Below are 17,718 nucleotides of genomic sequence, written 5' to 3'. Positions count from 1 at the left end.
CGTCATCCAGAGGCAAAAGAAAAACAGCTTCTCCGCAACAGTGCGCGATGGAGCTGTGGCGCCCCCTGCTGTCCACACAGCATCAGTGCAACAAGTTCAGAAAGCCTCTGATAAAAATAATAATCCTATTTATTATCATGACGTCATGCACAGTCTCCCTGACTCTCACTTTGTGTGGGTCAGTTATGATGGGGGGGGGGTGTCATTCTTTATCAGCGGTCACATGACTCAAACCCAAAGTGTGAACCTTCAGATTTTTATTTGAAGAGCGGGGAAACTCGACTGTTCCTTTAAAAGTGGTCTTGTGATGAGCGACAGCAGCTCTCAGCTTCAGGCAAGTCATCTCTGTCAGCTGATGTCCAGCAGGAACCTCACTTCCGTCAAACTGGACGCAGACGCGCATGAAACACCGGAAGTTGCACATGTACGCCTTCACAGTAAACTCCTGTATCACGTGTTATAGCTTGATTTCAACCAACAAGTTTGAGATCTGGCACATTCATCATATGCACGACTAACATAATATATCACGAGACGTTACCTGGTCATCTCTGAAGCAATCAGCATAATAATAATAATGGTAAAAAAGTCCATATTCATCAGGATCAAACCACCTCCTGAGCTGCAGCCAGCACGAAGCAAGCCGCTGATCAGAAGCTGAGACTGTGGAGCTGTGAAACGCTTTGTAGTGTTTCAGGAAATCTTTATGAATCACGTGGTTACGTGGACAGTGACGTAAAAGAGATTTAAATCCAGTGTGAAATCTTAAGATTTTGCTATTCTTTGACAACAGGTTTAATAATAGTATTCGTCTTGGTAAGGTGTGAATGCCTCTTTTTCAAGAGTCTCTGTTTCTCCATCCATTTCTTTCTGGACTCACTGACTGCAAAAAGGTTTTGCTCTTTGCCACACAAATTCCTCCTTACTAACAAAGTGAAGGAGATTTCATTTAAAATATAAGAGATACATTAAGCTCCCACAGACCTGCTCGCATTTATTTTGGTCTTGTGCCTTTACTCAGGTTTTATGGAACAATGTCGCTACTTTCATCTCTGACAGAAAGAAACTAAATTTGTACTTTTTTAACCTAACGTGTTATTTGGTTATACTGACTTTGGTGAGAAAGACTCTAATGCTTTTGAGCTCATTAATCAAACACCACATCCATAATCTATGTGACTACAATTTGTTCCTCTCACAACAAAAGCTTTAAAAACCATTAATATTTGTAATATTTTAATGTGTTTTTGTAATTATTCAGTCACTGTGTCCCTCGCTTTTTCCCATTTTAATCTGTATTTCTATCCTGTTTGTTTAATTATTCATGCTGTTCCACTGCATTACAATTTTGCACTACGTGTATTATGCCTGTTGTTAAAGTTTCTGATGAAATAAAGTTGGAGAAAAAAAATCAAGACTTTGTTGCTGGTTTTATTTTGAAAGGTCAGCCGGATGTGCCCTGCGCGGTTCGGTCGCGCGCTCGTGCCGTTGTCAGCTCGTCAGGAATGATTGCGTGCAGGTGAGGCCGGCTGTGCTACTAAAGCCGTCCCGAGGAGCGTCCCCGGCTCTGTGAAGCTGTTACCGCGAGCACCTCCGTCATGGCCTCGCCCATCTGTACCCCCGCGGCCACCTCCACCCCGGCGGCCTCCTCCAGTGGCCGATCCAGCCGCTCCGCCGGCCGGCGAAGCGGCGCGGCGGCCGGCCTGTCCGCCTCCAGTACCAGCCCGTCCCGCCTGTCCCGGCTGCAGGAGAAGGACGAGCTCCGGGGCCTCAACGACCGCCTCGCCAACTACATCCAGCGGGTGCAGGAGCTGGAGAGTGAGCGCTCCTACATGCTGCTGAAGCTGGAGGAGAAGGAGGAGGCCAGGAGCAGCGTGCGGAGGCTGTACGAGGAGGAGCTGGCCGACGTCAGGAAGTCCCTGGACGGCCTTGCCCAGGAGAGGGCCCAGCTGCAGATCGACTACGGGAATCTGTGCGAGGAGCACCGGACGCTCCAGGCGAGGTAGGAGCGCACAGCGTTACACCAGACTGCAGTCAGAAAGTCTCTGATTTAGAGGATGGTTTCCGCCCCGCTTTATAAAACTTCATAGGAGTTGATGGATGCTGATTATTGATCCTTCATAAACGTTTGTCTCATCACGGAGATTAAATCTTTCCTCAGTCTGTTATAATAATACATTTTCTTTATATGCGCCTTTAAAGACCCTCAAGGTCACCTTACATTAGTACAACAAAATTAAAAACATAAGGTAAATATTAAAAAAAGTATGAAAGCTAAACAAGGTAGAGCTAGTCGTGATGAAGGGTCTGCAGTTCTGAACAGATGGAAGTACAGAGGGAGTTTGTAGTCCGGAGATCTGGTGGAAGTGCATCCCAAAGTGTCGGCGCAGAACGACCAAAGAGTCCCAGGGTAGACATGCGAGCAGGTGGAAAGCTGGAGAAGAACAGAGCACGTGTGGAGAAGATGAATCTGGAGGAGCGAGGTTATGAAGCGCTTTGAATGTAAGAAGCAGGATCTTGAAATTGACACTGAGGTGAACTGGAAGCCGATGGAGACACAGGTCAGTGTGTGCAGCAGTGTTCGCCCTGCAGACCTCCACAGGGCCGCAGATAAGCAGCCCTGGTGTGACTCGAGTGCTTGGAGTCCAGTTAAAGCCACTTTTACATGTTACAGCTGTAAAGGCTCTAAAGTACGCAGACAGCAGATGAGCAGGTGCGGCTCAGTTTCATTAAACATCCTGGTGATATGAAGTCAGGCAACGTGGTAAACGTGGACTGTGAGTGTCTGTGGATCTGAGTCTGTGCATTTGAAACTCCGAAGTGTGAGCGCCGGCCTGACTGAGTGACTCCTGTGATGGTTTGTTTTTGTGTTTAACAGACTTCTGCTGGGGGAGGGCAGCAGCTGGTATCACACGACCGATAACGTTGTGCTCGCGTCTCTTTCAGGCACCAGAAGAAGGAGGGCGATCTGACCAACGCGCTGGCCCAGTTGAGGAGAGCTGAGGAGACTCTGAGCTTGAAGGACGCCGAGTTCACCAAACTGCAGTCGGAGAACCGCAGACTCAACGGCGACCTCGCCGACCTGCAGAGCCAGCTCGAACAAGTAAGAAGGGCAGCCGCCGTTAAACTGTGCAGCGTGCGTGGAACGCCCCAACCAGTTATCCTCGTCGGAGACGTCGTGTCTCACCTGCGGCGAGGGACATGAAAACGAGCCTGCGCCGTTGGGTCTGACAGGATGTGAGGAAATCCTGGCTTAGCTTGAAAAGTAGAATCGGAAACATGAATGGTTGCACGTTAGCTTCAGCCCACCAATCAGGCTTCATCTGTTTCAGCGCTCTTATAATTTCACTTACTCTTGAATCTGTAACTGGGCTGATTGAGCGTCACCTGCCCCGCAGCAGGCTGGCTTCACAGCACGAGTTACCATGGCGATGTACGCAGGTAAGAAGTGAAATCCGGCAGGCTTCGGCTGTCTGTCCGCGCTGCCGTTTGTGGTGGTCGCACAGCTCTGAGCTCATCGGGGGCTGAAGTGATGTGAAGACGGCTGAACTTCTGAATAAATTCAGTGGCGTTAAAGTGCATTCCTGCAACCGGTGTCTGTGAAAATTAGGAAATTGGTCCCAAACTTCATGGTTTGTCACTAATCGGATATTTGAAAATCCTAATCGTTAGGTGCAGTCAGTCCCTCAGCTCTGACGTTCGTCTTATTTGTGTCACCAGCTGGAGGCTCTGCTGGCAGAAACCAAGAACCAGCTGAGCTCTGAGATGCTGCGGCGAGTCGAAACGGAGAACCAGGTGCAAACGCTGAAAGAGGAGCTCGAACTGCACAAGAACATCAGTGAGCAGGTAACTCGGGCTGCTGCCACTTTCTACATTTTCAGGTTGGCGCATCTTCACGTCACCGTTTCACCTCTTTGTTTTTGAAATAGGAGATCCTGGAGATCCGAAGCAGACACGAAAGCCGCCTGGTGGAGGTGGATTCAGGGCGGAGGAGGGAGTTCGAAGGCAAACTGGCTGAGGCGATGCAGCAGCTGCGGCAGGACAGCGAGTCGCAGCTTCAGCAGTACAAAGAAGAGATCGACCGGGTTTTCGGCTCAAAGGTTAGAGCTGCTCACGGATTATTTTCCGATATTAAAAAATGTGTTTCACGCTGCTTTGTGCCCGACAGCTACACAACGCCCAGCAGGATGCGCTGGAGAAGAACGGCGTGGCTTCGGCCACAAAAGACGAGCTGGACGCCACGAAGGTCCGAGTGGAGACCCTCAGCTCGCAGCTGCAGCAGTGCAGAAAAGAAGTGAGTTGGGGGAGGTCTGTGCTCGTCAGTGCAGCTTCCAAGTTTCCTGCAGTTTCTGCACCAAAATGAGAAAAAGCCTCTGATGTGGAGGGAAACGCTCTTCGTCTTAATGTTCCCCCCTCTCTCTGTCAGAAAATCTCTCTGGAGAACCGCTTCCAGGACCTGGAGAGGACTCTGGACAAGGAGCGGGAAGTCTGGCACCACAAACTGAGTCAGAAGGAGCAGGAGCTGCTCAACATGAGAACCCAGATGTTCAGTCAGCTGGAGGACTACGAGCACCTGATGGATGTGAAGGTAGCTCTGGACGTGGAGATCAGTGCCTACAGGAAGATGCTGGAGGTGGAGGAGCAGAGGTATGGCTGCGCGTGAGTGGAGGGGTCCTGGGTCTCAGGTGTTTTTGCTCCCATGGTTGGTTCTGTTTCCTGTCAGGTTTAAGCTGTCGCCCAGCCCCTCGCAGCGGACATCCATACCTCGAACGCACGAGCACAGCGGCCGAAAGCCCAGAGGGAAGAAACGGAAATACGAAGGCGAGTCGGGGAGCTCGCCCGCCTACAAAATGTCCAGTCGTTCGATGGAGCGCGGCGCCGTGAGTGTAGAAGAGATTGACGTGGATGAAAAATATGTTCGACTGAAGAACAACTCAGAGAAAGTAAGTCTGTACGGGTTGTAAAGCCTCGGGTCAAGCTGGAGGATGTTTGACAGCTTGGTATTGGATGCAGAACATGCATTATTGGTCACATGATTTCATTAAAAGCAGCACAAACACGCCCAGAGGTCCAGTTCAGGGTCTGCAGAGGTGAAGCCTAGCAGACAGCTTGCAGCTACAGCTGTCACTGTTCGCCTGTCAGTCAAGTAGGCCACGCCCCTAATAAGGCAAACTGTAATATTGCTATTTAGAAATAAAATATTCTCCCCATACAGATGTTAGCACAGGGGGAATGTAGCAGCTTGTGTATCAGGCTGTAAACATGTTTAACACCTGTGATGGAGTCGCTGCTCCCTCTGCTGGATGTTGGAGGAACTGCAGGTTTTGCTGCTTCTGCCTTGGCTGCATGTTTTCATGCCTGTGGGTTTAATTGTGTAGGGATGCACGACCAGCTTGGGTCAGTGTGGCGTGGCGCTCTCGGTGGAGCGGTCTGCTTCCGATGACCTCCTGCACACTGCTGTTAACGATTTTGTGTAACTTTCCATTACTGGGAGGAAAAACTGTTACATGAACTACAATAATGTCAATATTGCACAGAGCCAGCAACCCGCCCGGGTTCTTCATGCGCTCCATCACTCACTGACCCAGCTCCACATCCCACCCCGACCCGTTCAGCACTGCAGTAATTCATCTGTAATTACATTTAATAATATATAATGATCTCAGGACATTAAGCTAGCTGGTGTTGGAGCAGCCTTCATGTAAAATATGTGCAAACAATTTTTTTTTTTTTTTTTTTTTTTTTAAATCTCTACAGGGTCACGATGGCGTGCTCTGCAGTTTGAGAAAACCCATTTTAGGGTCGAGATGATGACTCTTTAATTTGTTTCTCATTTGTTTCCAGGAGCAGTCTCTGGGTGGGTGGGTGGTCCGGCGGGTTTACCCCGGCGCTGGAGACATCACCTTTCACATTCCCGCCTCCTGCGTCCTGGCTGGTGGGCAGACACTCACTGTGAGTCCTTTAACATTGTAGGAAGACTTATTGACCGCCACTGGTAATCACTGTAAACACAATGAAAGTGTGTGTGCGTGTTCGTGTGCGTTTACCTGTCAGATCTGGGCAGCAGGCGCTGAGGTGGAGGTGGAGCCCAGTGACCTGGTTCTGCAGGGCCACAAGAGCTGGGGGGTCATCACTGATATCAGGGTGATCCTCCTGAACTCCAACCACGAGGTAGAGGAAATAAACCACACCTCCCAGAATGCACCTGTACAATAAAGCTGAAAGTAATGCTTTGTAACATGAACACTTTATTTAACTCTGAAACTTTTAGGTGATGATTTTGAAGTGTGGCACCTTCCACAGCTGTACAGGATATGTTTGTATTACTGCGATTTGATTTAAACAGGAAGTGGCCGAGCGCAGGCTGTGCATGCTGGGTGGGGGTGAAGACGACACTGGGCTGGAGTTTGATGAGGAGTTTGTCACGGGGAGTGAAATGCAGCGCTTCCAGAGACAGGTAACCTCAGGGGGAATGTTCAAGCAGAAAAGGACCAAGTGCAGGACCTCAGACCTCATGTCTGCTTTTGTTTTCCCACCTGCGCTGCAGCCAAAGCGAAAAAAGAAGTGTTGTTCGGTGTCGTGAGTGCGGTCCACGCTCGGCCTGGACGGTAGGTGGGGGGTAAAGTAGCTTCAGCTCTTCCGCTCGCCTCGCCTGCTCCCATAACCAGATGCATGGCTTGTTTCACTCATCCATCACGCAGCCCAGTTACTCTGCTGATGAAAGCGCAGCTCACTCGTCAAGTAAACTCAAAGTGTAGTTTGAGCAAGCTGGAGGCCGTCAGTTTGTTTCAGGAGAGAATTAACGCCTTCAAATCTGAGGCCATGGTGCTCTGCAGAGACGGGGTGGAGCGCCCACTCCAGGCAGGGAAAGACTGACACAGCTGTGTGCAGTGACTGCAGAGATGTGGATGCTGTCCTGGTCTCTGTGGAAGAGAGTGGAGCATCGTCTGAAGGATGTCTGGGCGCATCCTTAGAGATGCTGAGGACTCAGAGTAGAGCTACAGTCTGCACGTCCACGAGGACCTGCAGTACCTCCAGAAAGCATCACTGCTTCACTGCACCGCTCCAGTTATTCCACATTCTGTCGTGTTGCATCATTATTAATGGATTAAATTCATTTTTCACCTCAATTCTACACGCAGCACCCCATTATGGCGAAGTGATAAAAGCAAATGTATTAAAAAAAATTTAAACCCATGAGATTAAGAGTGAATGTATTCCATCTTGGAAAAAGGCCGTGAGAACTTTCTGGATGCTCTGTAAAAGCGAACAGAAAGAGAAGCGACCCGCTCCAAGCACAAACGCATCGTCATCTGAAAACTTTGCATCTGAGAAGTCTGTGCTGCTGCTGCTCCACCCCAGCACCCACCTGTCGCACCCTGATTAACTAATCACGGTTCTGCTGCCGTGGCACGAGCTGTCTCCCGTCGCTCTCAGCCTCGTACGCTGTATAAAAAGTAGGGCCTGATCACATGACCTCCGGGGGACACGGGGCTGAAGATATTCAGTAATGTCAGCAGGTGCTTGTCCATGAAGTCCTCTACAGTCAGAATCTTGAACTGGACTCAACGGGGAGCCAACGCAGCTGTGTCAGCAACACGTGAGAAGAAGCATTTCTGCAGCGTTTTGAACAAACTGCAGACGTTTCAGGGAGTTTTTGCTTAAACATGTAAACAATGAATTACAGCAATCAAATGTGATGAAATGAATGACCGTCTCCAGTTCAGTGTGAGATACAATAGGACTTAATTTGGCAACGTTTAAGTGATAAAAGCAGGACCGAGCCAGAGATTTAACATGAAGATCCAAAGTGAGAGCGGGTCAAAGGTTACCCTGAGGTTCCTGAGACGATTTGACAAATGTTGAAAGGGGAGCAAATCTGTCAGGAGCACCTACAAGGACTCCAGTCTTTCCTTCATGAAGGAAAGACTGGAGTCGGAGGAAGTTGTCAGCCATCCAACCTTTGATGGGGTTTAAGCACTAATTCAGGATGTGCAGCTTAGAAACATCTCGGGGCTTAACAGAAATGTGCAACTGAATATCATCTGCATAGCAGTGATGGCAAATGTTCTTAAAGTAGCTCAATACAGGAAGTAGATCTATTAGAAACCATAAGGGGCCCAGTACAGAACCCTGTGGCACACGATGGCTGAGAGAAGTGCAGGATGACCTGCACTTGCAAACACCGCAGATGAGCATCGTTCAGACCGTCCAAGGCAGATCCAGATACGCCGACCCAATATTTCAGCCTATCGAGCAGCATGTGGCGGTCAACCGTATCAAATACCAACGTGAGGTCCAACACTAGCAGAATAAAACCTTTTTCATGCAAAATGATGCATGAAAATGTCACTGCAGACTCTGCGACGAGCTGTTTCAGTAGAATGAGCTCTACGAAAGTCCGACTGAAACATGACACGAACGCTGTTTGTCTGAAACTGCTGAGAGCTGCTTGGCCTCGAGCTTTTCTTAGTGATAAACACCAACTTTGAGATCCGTCTGTAACTGCTAAGAAGAGAAGAGTCGAACTTGGCTTTTTTTTTTAAGCAGGACTTTACCAGACGCAGTGCTGATTATGGCGAGCACACAGGGACCAATCGACTGGAAGACATCTTTGAATAAAGATGCAGGTAAACTGTCGAGTGAACGGGAGCGCACTAATTTTACCAGATCGGGTGAAAAACTTTGTAAAATACCAGACTGAGCTGGAGCAGGAAGTGACGGTGAGGATGTGGTTCAGCAGGTGGAGCAGGAGTAATAATATGGTGTCAAATAACACCTTAGATTACCTCTGCTCTTTGGACCAGGCCCTCGCATCTGTAATTACATCATTTAAAAGAAACTAAAAGATCTTTTAAGTAAACGAGAGGAACATTTAAACGAGTTTTCCTCCACGAGCGCTCAGCTTTATGACAATCACGTTTTAAACAGCAGGCGGGCAGGTTTCACCTAAAATGGAAAGGCGACGATTATTAAAAAGATCGGTGAGAGACCAACCGCGTCACGAGGGGATAAATATAAATGACCAGCATCAGTTTCTCAGCTGTGGAGGAATTTAAGATGCGAGCGCTGACCGTCCGGCGAAAATGAAACTCCAAACACAAACACGCGGCCTCCTGCTGTGGTACAGTGAGCAGGATTAGCCCCGCCCTGCACATCACGCCCTCAGGTTTGTTTGGCTTTGAAGGTTCAGCCTGTAATGCTCATTAATCTGGACATCCAGAGGTTTCCACCCCGCCCTCTGCTTCCTGCGAGCTTTCTACTAACCAGACCTTTATTATGACGATAACGCTGCTGCTCTGTCCCCCTCAGGATTTCTCGAAGGAGACCACTTGTGCTGTGATGTGACGCCTGCTCTCTGCCACAGACCTCGACGGCGGTCTGAAAAACCCTGGAGCAGCTCGGGCCTCAGACTGCTGCTTTCTGGCTCCAGTAGTTTTATTTACAGTAGGACGGTGAGATGACCTCACCTGCCTTACAGCAACAGTGTCCCTCACGTTTCGTCGCTCTCGCTTCACGACAGGAGCTTTGATTTTAATTTTTGTTGAAGTGTAATAAATAAAGCTAAAAGTTTCTAAACAAATACAACTTGTGCTTATTTCCAGCAGCATGCAGAGATGCTGCAGGGGAACCGCACCCTAAAGTGCTGGGTTATTTTCATAGCTCAGCTTCTGGGTAAAAGCTGCAGGTTGGGTGGGTAGACTGGCGTGGTTGTCATGGGAACGAAACATTTCTCCCACTGGAGACGTCCAGATGAACAGAATCCACCTTTGGGGATTTACCTGGATGATGGCGCACCGAGACACGGAAACTGTAGTTGTTTTCTCTTTTCTCAGTAACTCTGAAAGCTGCGCTGCTGGTCCAGCTGCTGCTCTGTGGAATCACCTGCGTTTCAGTCGGGATGCATCCATTCAGCACATCTGGACTAAAGCAGGCCGCTTTCACAGACCAATAGTTATCGAGCACAGACGTAACAGGCGGAGGATGTTTTGCAGCCTCCAGCTGAGGATTTGATGTCATCGTAATCAATGAGCGTAATCCTCTCAGAATGACAAACATTTACAAAATGAACTTATTGTTTTATTATATGTGACCTGAAATGAGTACCTGAGTCCATAAACTGACCACGAGCCACAGGTATCGCCCCCTGGTGGTCATTAGATCTAAGTTGGGAATCTGTGTGACTGAATTTACATCCTTTAGTGTTTACTACCACCTGTTTAACAATGAAGATGTGGACGCTATACCAAGGCTAGCCTCTGTAGTTCTTTGGGGGGTGTTTGACTACAAAGCAGTTTGGATCTGCTCCAGTGCGCCCCCATGCCATTACCACCAACACCAAAACACAGGATAATAAAAGTACAGAGGAAAATAAAAGGAGTCATTGAGTCTTTTGTGGTTTAAAAGTTCATGGGGTCGTGGGCTCCGTCCTTTGAGCTGTGCAGACTTCCACCTACACCATCGTTTCCTTGTTGATGGCTTTGCTGAGGAAGTGTATGGGCGCCACCTGCTGGTTAGGAGGTGTTTGCGCTGACACAGGAACCCACAGTCGAACTCTCTGGTCAGTCTTCTTCCAGGTTTTGAAGAGATGCACATGGTAGCGCACAGAAACCTGGCAAACACCAAACCAGCAGAGACAATTTAAACATGAAACAAAATCACAAAGCGCACTATGCTTTCCACAACTGCACCAAAGCGTGAAACACTGACATTAAAACAAACACTTTCACTCCAGGTTGTTAATCAACCAAAGACCCAGACAGAGCTTTGGTCCATGCAGCCGGTAAAACTCAAACACCAGTTTTCTTTGTTATCGATCGTCCGCCTGACTCAGTTTGTCTGATTTAGTCCTCAGCTCAAACAAAATAATCATTGTGGGTGATTTTAGCATCCATGTAGATACCAAACAGCTGACAGCCTGAACAGCATTTAATGTTATTAGGCTCAATTAGCCTCTTAAAGACCTGGATGGCCGCTAACTTTCTGCTTCTTAATTCAGATCAAACTGAGGTTATTGTACTCGGCCCTGAAAAGCTTAGAAATATGGTATCTAAGCAGATTCTTACTCTGGATGGCATTACCTTGGCCTCCAGTAACGCTGTGAGGAACCTTGGAGTCATTTTTGACCAGGACATGTCCTTCAACGCACATATTAAACAAATATGTAAGACTGCGTTCTTCCATTTGTGCAACATCTCTAAAGTTAGAAATATCCTGTCTCAGAGTGACGCTGAAAAACTAGTTCATGCATTTATTACTTCCAGGCTGGACGACTGTAACTCATTATTATCAGGAAGTCCTAAAAACTCACTGAAAAGCCTTCAGCTGATCCAAAATGCTGCAGCAAGAGTCCTGACAGGGACTAGAAAGAGAGCAGATTTCTCCCCACCCATGCAGCCTGAGTGGAGTTCAGTACCACCTGAATCTGCCGTCTCCAAGATTTTCATTTAAATAGTGATTTCAAATATATTTTAGAATTTATATATTTGCATTATTGTAAACTGTAGTTCTGTGGATTCTTACATTTCTGAATCCATATCCGTACTCTTGAACCCTTTGAGACAGCTGTTCCTAATGTTTAGGGGCCCTGAGAAACAAAAGGCTTGAAAAGCAGCTGGCTGGGCCTTCTTTAACCTTTGCTCTCATGAGTATTTCTGCTGTAGGAGTCCATGGGGACGACTCACGTTTGGAGCCATGAGCAGACGTTGAGTATTTGCGTCACTTTTTAGTTTTAGAAGTTGCTACTTAGTAACTGCAAGTGTCCCCGTGCAGGACTGAAGTCTTCCACATTAATCTTCTACATTCCAGTTAGTAAAATAAGTTCATGTTCTGGATGAACAGCACAGACTCTAAACTCACCACAGTCCAGAACACATAGATGATGATGAGAGCCAGAGTGAGCACCAGGAGTCCCAGGGCCTCCATCCCATTGGTGTAGTAGAGCTCCATGGCTCCTTGAATGCACAGCCAGCCCGACAGAGACGCGAGCGGCGTGATGAACAGGAAGCAGGCCGCATCGCTGCACAGCGTCCTCCTCTGCTGCTGCATGGCTGGAGAGCACCACCACTGATGGAGGGAAAGAGGAGGCAGGAAGAGGATTAGCCTCATGTTTTCCATGAAATAGTAAAATGTCGGTGATATGTTTTCATGTTCCGACTGTTACTGCGTCCCTTATATCAGCAGGACACGGAGTTAAGACCAACGTAAGACAGGAAAACTCCTCCAGGAACCGTTTAGTGATCCTGCATTTACTAAGTGAAACTGGTGACATCAAACGAATACATTAAACTTATGTTTTATTTGTTCACTGTGTGATAATACAGGAGACTTTGTAGCTGCAAACCCAGTTCAGCTTTTACTTGGAGCTGCATCGAAGCAGAATAAACGTGTGTGTGTTTGCTGTGTGGATTCGATTCGTACATCGCTAACAGGAAGTGCTGCACCTTTCCTCCCCTGCGTGCGTGCAGCATCGCCTGAGCAGGCCTGTGTTCAGTGTGTAGCTTAGCCTGGCACAGCACACGGTGCTTAATCAGCAGATTACCAGCCAAGAATGCACCTACAGAGAGCACCGAGGCCACTCTCCTGTCCTCTGCAGCAAAGAAGCACCGGCTAATCTGCCTCTCAGGCTAAGTGGCTTTATGGACAGCGAGCTGACGGCAACAGGTTCTCCAACGTGAAGCCAACAAACTCCTCCCACTGAGTCTGACATGCCACCATTGAGGAAAAAGAGCCAGCCTTCACTCTTTGCTCTGTCTGCTCTGCAGCAGAAGCCGGCGAATCCTTCTTATTTAACTTCAATCAGCCTCATTCATCTGTCTCATCTCACAAAGATCTTTCTCTGCAGGCTGAGCGTGACACGAGGAGAGGACACTACAAAAGATGACAAATATATTCTCATGTTCAGCTCACGAAGCCACTTGGTTTCATTAATCCAGGTTTGAGACATTAGAGAAGTGTGGCTGTCTCGGTCACAAGTCTGGGCCGCTGAGCATCAGTGTGGTGATGGGCCTACCTCAGTCAGAGGCTTTGGCACACGCTCCAGCACAAACTGGTGATGGCAGAGCTCGCAGTGGCCGCTGTCGGAGGCGGTGAGCCACTGTTCCAGGCAGCTCCGGTGCACCGAAGCCAGGCTGCCGGAGCACTCGCAGGGGGACAGCAGCTCTCCTGACGCCCGGCCTTCGTGGCAGATCCTGCAAAACTGCTCCTCACTGCACAGAGCGACACACGAACAGAGACGACAGGAAGTCTGCAAAGGCAGTTTTCTACTTTGACATTCAGAAGGTAAAAACTTTGCATAAACGAAAGGATTCATCCTGCCTTGTAGATTTACTCACAGGAAAGAAAAATATTAAACAGAATATTTTTCATCTGTCTTCAAATGTATAATGAAAATATATCATGACCTCTTTCATGGTGTTTTTTAATATGTGTCATCTCACTGTGATGTTACTGGATCTGAGTGGAAACGACACCATGCAGGATTCAGGGTGAAGCATTTGTTTGACTGAAGACTGGAGACTCTGAGGTAAGTCATCGAGGTCATAGCTTCTCATCACTAACCAAGAACCCTTCAGAAACGCAGCCTCTGTGAGTACTGCTGTTAACCATGTCCATTCTTTTATGTCCACAGTGTACTCCTCTCCTATTGGCTGCGAGTAGCTGGATGATTCACAAGCGTACACCCTGACGTCCACCGTTATCAGATCTGTCCAGCGGAGCGCCTTTGGGAAGTGGTGAAATGCATCACCAGCATATCTGCAAGGTGCATCCAAGCGGCAACATAAAGGGCCTAAAATTATAGTTTAGAAACTGCAGTTCCTCTAACGTCCAGCAGAGGCAGCAGTGAGTCAGGCCCCATAGACTTCCATGTTAAAACTTTACAGCAGAAATAAACATGTTTACAGCCTGATACGCAAACTGTGTCTGTGGATCCTCCTTCATAACACCTGTACAGGGGAGGCTGTTTCTATCACTCACCTGTTTAAATGGTTTTAAGCCTTAAAGTTTGCATTATTAGGGGCGTGGCCTCTTTGACTGACAGGTGGCTGTAGCTACTAGCTGTCTGCTAGCTTCACCTGGACCGTGTTTGTGCTGTTGGAGCCTTTTAACGACGTCATGTGACCAATAATATGACTGCTGTGAGGTCACTGCACTAACAGTTCTGGTAAAATTCGAGGATTGTGATTGGACTAAGCACTAATTGGCAGGTACCCGTCTCTGTGCGATGCTCCCATCAAACCCATTTAAACTGGGTTGGTGGTTCGGGCTGTAATGTGTCCAGGAAAGGCTTCGTCACTCTGGGTGATTTCAAACGTTGATAGCGTACGTTACAGAGGTGATGAACTTTCAGCCTCTGTGCTTCTGCTCCGGTTACCTGTCTGTGATGGATGCACACTCCGCAGTGGGCGTGTCTCCGTGATAGCACATCACTTCCTGGCTGCTGCTGTGGAGCTCTTCATCCAGCGCGGGCTCAGGGATGAACTTGACCTCCTCCACAGGACTGGACTCCCACCGGCCCACCGGATCCTCCACAGTCATATCTGCAGTACGAGGGGCCATTCACTCCACGTCTGCTACACACACACACACACACACACACACACACACACACAAATGTAAAACAGATGGAATGAAAATACATCGTGACACAAAAATAAATAAATAAAAATAAAAATATGGACACACAAGTGGATCTGCTGTCCGTCACAAACTGATAATTAAATTAATTATGAATGGAAGCTGCAAAATATGACATCATCCATCAGAATTAGGACTGGAGCTCTGAATATAAATAAATCATATTTCAGTAACTGGTCTCCCGACTCCAGTAACAGAACCCTTCATATTTACAGACAGGTTTAAAAAAATAAACCGTCAAAGATGGAGGAGCATTGGGCTCCTATTGGTCAGCATCACAACATTAAGGAAGTTCTGCTGACCTGCCGGTTTGTAATGTCTTTTCCAGCAGCTGTTTTCACCGTTTAGCCAGAACTCAGCACCAAACACAAAGTTACGGAGCTGAAAGGTGACAGTTATTTAATATTTTATTTATGATTTTTATTTTGTTTGCTCTGCTGCTCCCAAGTGGCCAGAAATCAGTGAATTAAAGGTTTAAAGGTTTAAGTTTTCATGCAAGAAATGAAATAACCTGTCAGTGCTTGAACACATTTACACTGAGAATAAATTAGTAATAAAAAAATAGTAATATTTCTTCTTCAAGAACAGCAAATATTTCTCTCAAGCTTTTTTAATTCTGTCCTTCTAGTTATTCTATTCTGCTTCATTTTATCTTTATGAAAAAAATATCCATTTATTGTATTTTTTTAAATTTAGCTTTTTACTTATTGAGGTATTTATTTTATTCTACTTTTGAGCTTCCACTCCAGAGTTAGTCCACTGTAAATATTGTTATTGCTCAGGTGAGGTCCAGCTCACACTCTTCACAGCGGAGACACATGAAACACGACGCTGACCAGCAAAGCAAAGTCTGTCGCACAACGAGCAGCTTTAATGACAAGTCAAGCAGCAGCCTTACCTCCAGCCTGAGCCGACGTTAGGACCAGCTCCGTGTTTATCATCAGGCAGAGTCCGAGTGACGAGGCTTCTCCTCCTAAAGCCGTCCAGCAGATTAGAGAGGCTGACGGACGCCGGTGAGAACACCGAGGGATTAGACGCAGAGGAAAGTAAGGGCCGGGCCAGACGAATGGAAATCACATCAGACTGAGTCACAGCACCTCGCCGTACCCCCTTTAATCCTGTTAGGGGGCTTCCAGGAAGCCAGCGGAGCGAGACCAGCGAGCTCCAGGCCGGTGGAGGCCGAGGGTGCAGACGGGGGGAGGGATGGTGTTTGTCTGTGATACAGCTTCATTCTGATTCACGCAGTAATCACTAAACATCCACCAGATCCAGAAGGTTAAAGTTAGAGTTTAGGTTACACTTTAAAAAAACTCTGTAAAATTTAAAAATGTCTTTTAAGAGCTCATTTTTCTCGTTTCTCATCATTTTCCACACACATCAGCTGTGACTTCATGTCAAAAACTTTGTGTTGTTGAAGAGATATCGGCTAAATGTGAAGTAGGGCTGGGCTGCACCTTCTTTCCAGTTAATACCAGTTTGTACCACAAGATGGTGCAGTGAGTCAGTGTAAGCTTTATTTAACAAAGCAAACCATTAAGAGAGGATACTGAGGATGCTGTGCGTCATGTATAAACGAGGCATCAGGTGCTGTCTAATGGCTAATGAAGAGCCAACAGCCACAGCTACAAGCTACAAGCTAACACTAGCATGTGGCCCAAAGTGACGTGTGACTGAACTGATTTCAGCCTTCATGCTTTTAATCCTGTGAGTACCACTAACCTAATCCTACAGTGTCGGGACAATGGACAGACGCATTAAAACCCAACAAGTCCTGTTGTTTTGCCGAATAAAATGGTCAGCAGCGCCATCTTCCGTCGCCATCACTGTCAAAGGCCACGAGTTCTGCTCAGAGTTTATTCTCAGTCTCTGTTGGAGGAATGGTTCACAGCTCCTCCTGCCTTAAGACAGCTTTCGTCTGATTGGCTGGCCCCTCAGAAACAGAAGTTTCAAGCAGCAGATGGGCGGGGCTTGATATCCTCTCTTGACATCATTCAGACCCATGAGTAGAAAAAGTTAAACTGAGAGTTTACATACATTCTTATATATTTCTATACTGTGTATTGTGTATTTTGTTGTACAGTTATTTTATTTTCAACTTTAATTTATATATTTTATTTTATTCCTTCCTAGTTAAATTGACCCTTTTTAATTTTCATTTTTATTTCCTATCTTATTCATAGTCACCTGCAGTTGTCTAAGCATTTCACTGCATATCGTACTGTGTATCACTGTGTATGTGACAAATAAAATTTGAATTTGAGTTCAGGGGTTACCGAGCTCATCATTAGAAACATCGGTCATAACCAGAGCATCCGGTCCTGGAGCCGGAGATATACGACAGGAAGTGAGGAAGAGCAGCCGCATTCATGCTGAGGATGAGGGCGTGCAGGTAAATGGAGAACTCGGGTCCAGACAGCCTCCTGCGGTGCTTTTGTCTGCTATCGATCCAGACAGAGGTACACGCGGGATTAATGCCCGAGGGCTGTTAAAGGACCCGGCAAAGAAAGCGATCGATGGACTGGAGAGCGGCCCCTCGCTGCCGACCTGAGCAGGTTTAGAGAGGGCCCCCCGGCCCCATTTAACACAATGCACACCAAGGTTCACAAATAGACCCAGACAGACACAACACGAGCCGAGCCAGACTGGGAGCCGGGACAGGAAGTGGCTCTCCCCCTGTGCGTTTTAACGTCTGCTGTCAGAGGAATTATCACGAAGGAATTCCCAGTGATGTGCTTTTCCTCCGGGCTTTGTTAGCAGCAGCCTGGGAATGAATAACAGGCGGGATTGAAGGGAAAGGAGGAGAAAGAGAGGCCAGGCAAAGAAAGTCCTCCCACCTCTCTCCCTCTGATCCCAGCGGGACTTTTATCTGAGCTCACGTGTGGACGATGAATGTGAAAGACTCCATCTGCTGCTGGTCACTGCTTGTTACAGATGCTGCTTTAATCCACAGATGGAAACCTTCACATCATGCTTTTACTAAAATACTATATTTGTAAGAATCCAACACACCTGAGTCTCACGATGACGGTGACGCAGCCTCATTGGTGTAAATCACAAAGATCTGTGGCCCTTATGATTATT

The 17,718-nt window shown here is 47.4% G+C and overlaps 2 protein-coding genes across 4 annotated transcripts; one reads left to right on the top strand and one right to left on the bottom strand.

The window, feature by feature from the left end:
- The first annotated feature begins 1,447 nt into the window (after nucleotides 1-1,447).
- On the top strand, nucleotides 1,448-9,573 carry lmnl3 (lamin L3). 3 transcript variants are annotated; one of them, XM_085468402.1, is made up of 12 exons: nucleotides 1,448-2,002; nucleotides 2,947-3,103; nucleotides 3,721-3,846; nucleotides 3,930-4,100; nucleotides 4,169-4,294; nucleotides 4,427-4,647; nucleotides 4,724-4,943; nucleotides 5,845-5,952; nucleotides 6,055-6,171; nucleotides 6,347-6,457; nucleotides 6,548-6,608; nucleotides 9,313-9,573. In XM_085468402.1, exons 1-11 carry the CDS (start codon nucleotides 1,599-1,601, stop codon nucleotides 6,581-6,583), a joined length of 1,797 nt encoding a protein of 598 aa, XP_085324528.1. In that variant the 5' UTR covers nucleotides 1,448-1,598; the 3' UTR covers nucleotides 6,584-6,608; nucleotides 9,313-9,573. The 3 variants fall into 3 exon arrangements, with proteins under 3 accessions (XP_085324528.1, XP_085324610.1, XP_085324685.1); XM_085468484.1 differs by lacking the exon at nucleotides 6,548-6,608; XM_085468559.1 differs by lacking the exons at nucleotides 6,347-6,457; nucleotides 6,548-6,608.
- Nucleotides 9,574-10,038: 465 nt separating this feature from the next.
- marchf3 (membrane associated ring-CH-type finger 3) lies at nucleotides 10,039-14,652 on the bottom strand. Its single transcript, XM_085468690.1, has 4 exons — nucleotides 14,375-14,652; nucleotides 13,013-13,208; nucleotides 11,860-12,066; nucleotides 10,039-10,612 (listed from the first exon to the last, which is right to left on the bottom strand). The coding sequence occupies exons 1-4, from the start codon at nucleotides 14,557-14,559 to the stop codon at nucleotides 10,454-10,456; spliced, it is 747 nt and encodes a 248-aa protein (XP_085324816.1). The 5' UTR covers nucleotides 14,560-14,652; the 3' UTR covers nucleotides 10,039-10,453.
- Between the last annotated feature and the right edge of the window lie 3,066 nt (nucleotides 14,653-17,718).

This window comes from Copadichromis virginalis, linkage group LG1 (assembly GCF_057382275.1).
Source record: "Copadichromis virginalis isolate Kocher_CV1m ecotype Utaka linkage group LG1, C_Virginalis_male_GT1.1, whole genome shotgun sequence".
Lineage (NCBI taxonomy): Eukaryota > Metazoa > Chordata > Actinopteri > Cichliformes > Cichlidae > Copadichromis > Copadichromis virginalis.
This window is presented reverse-complemented; position numbering and strand designations above follow the sequence as displayed.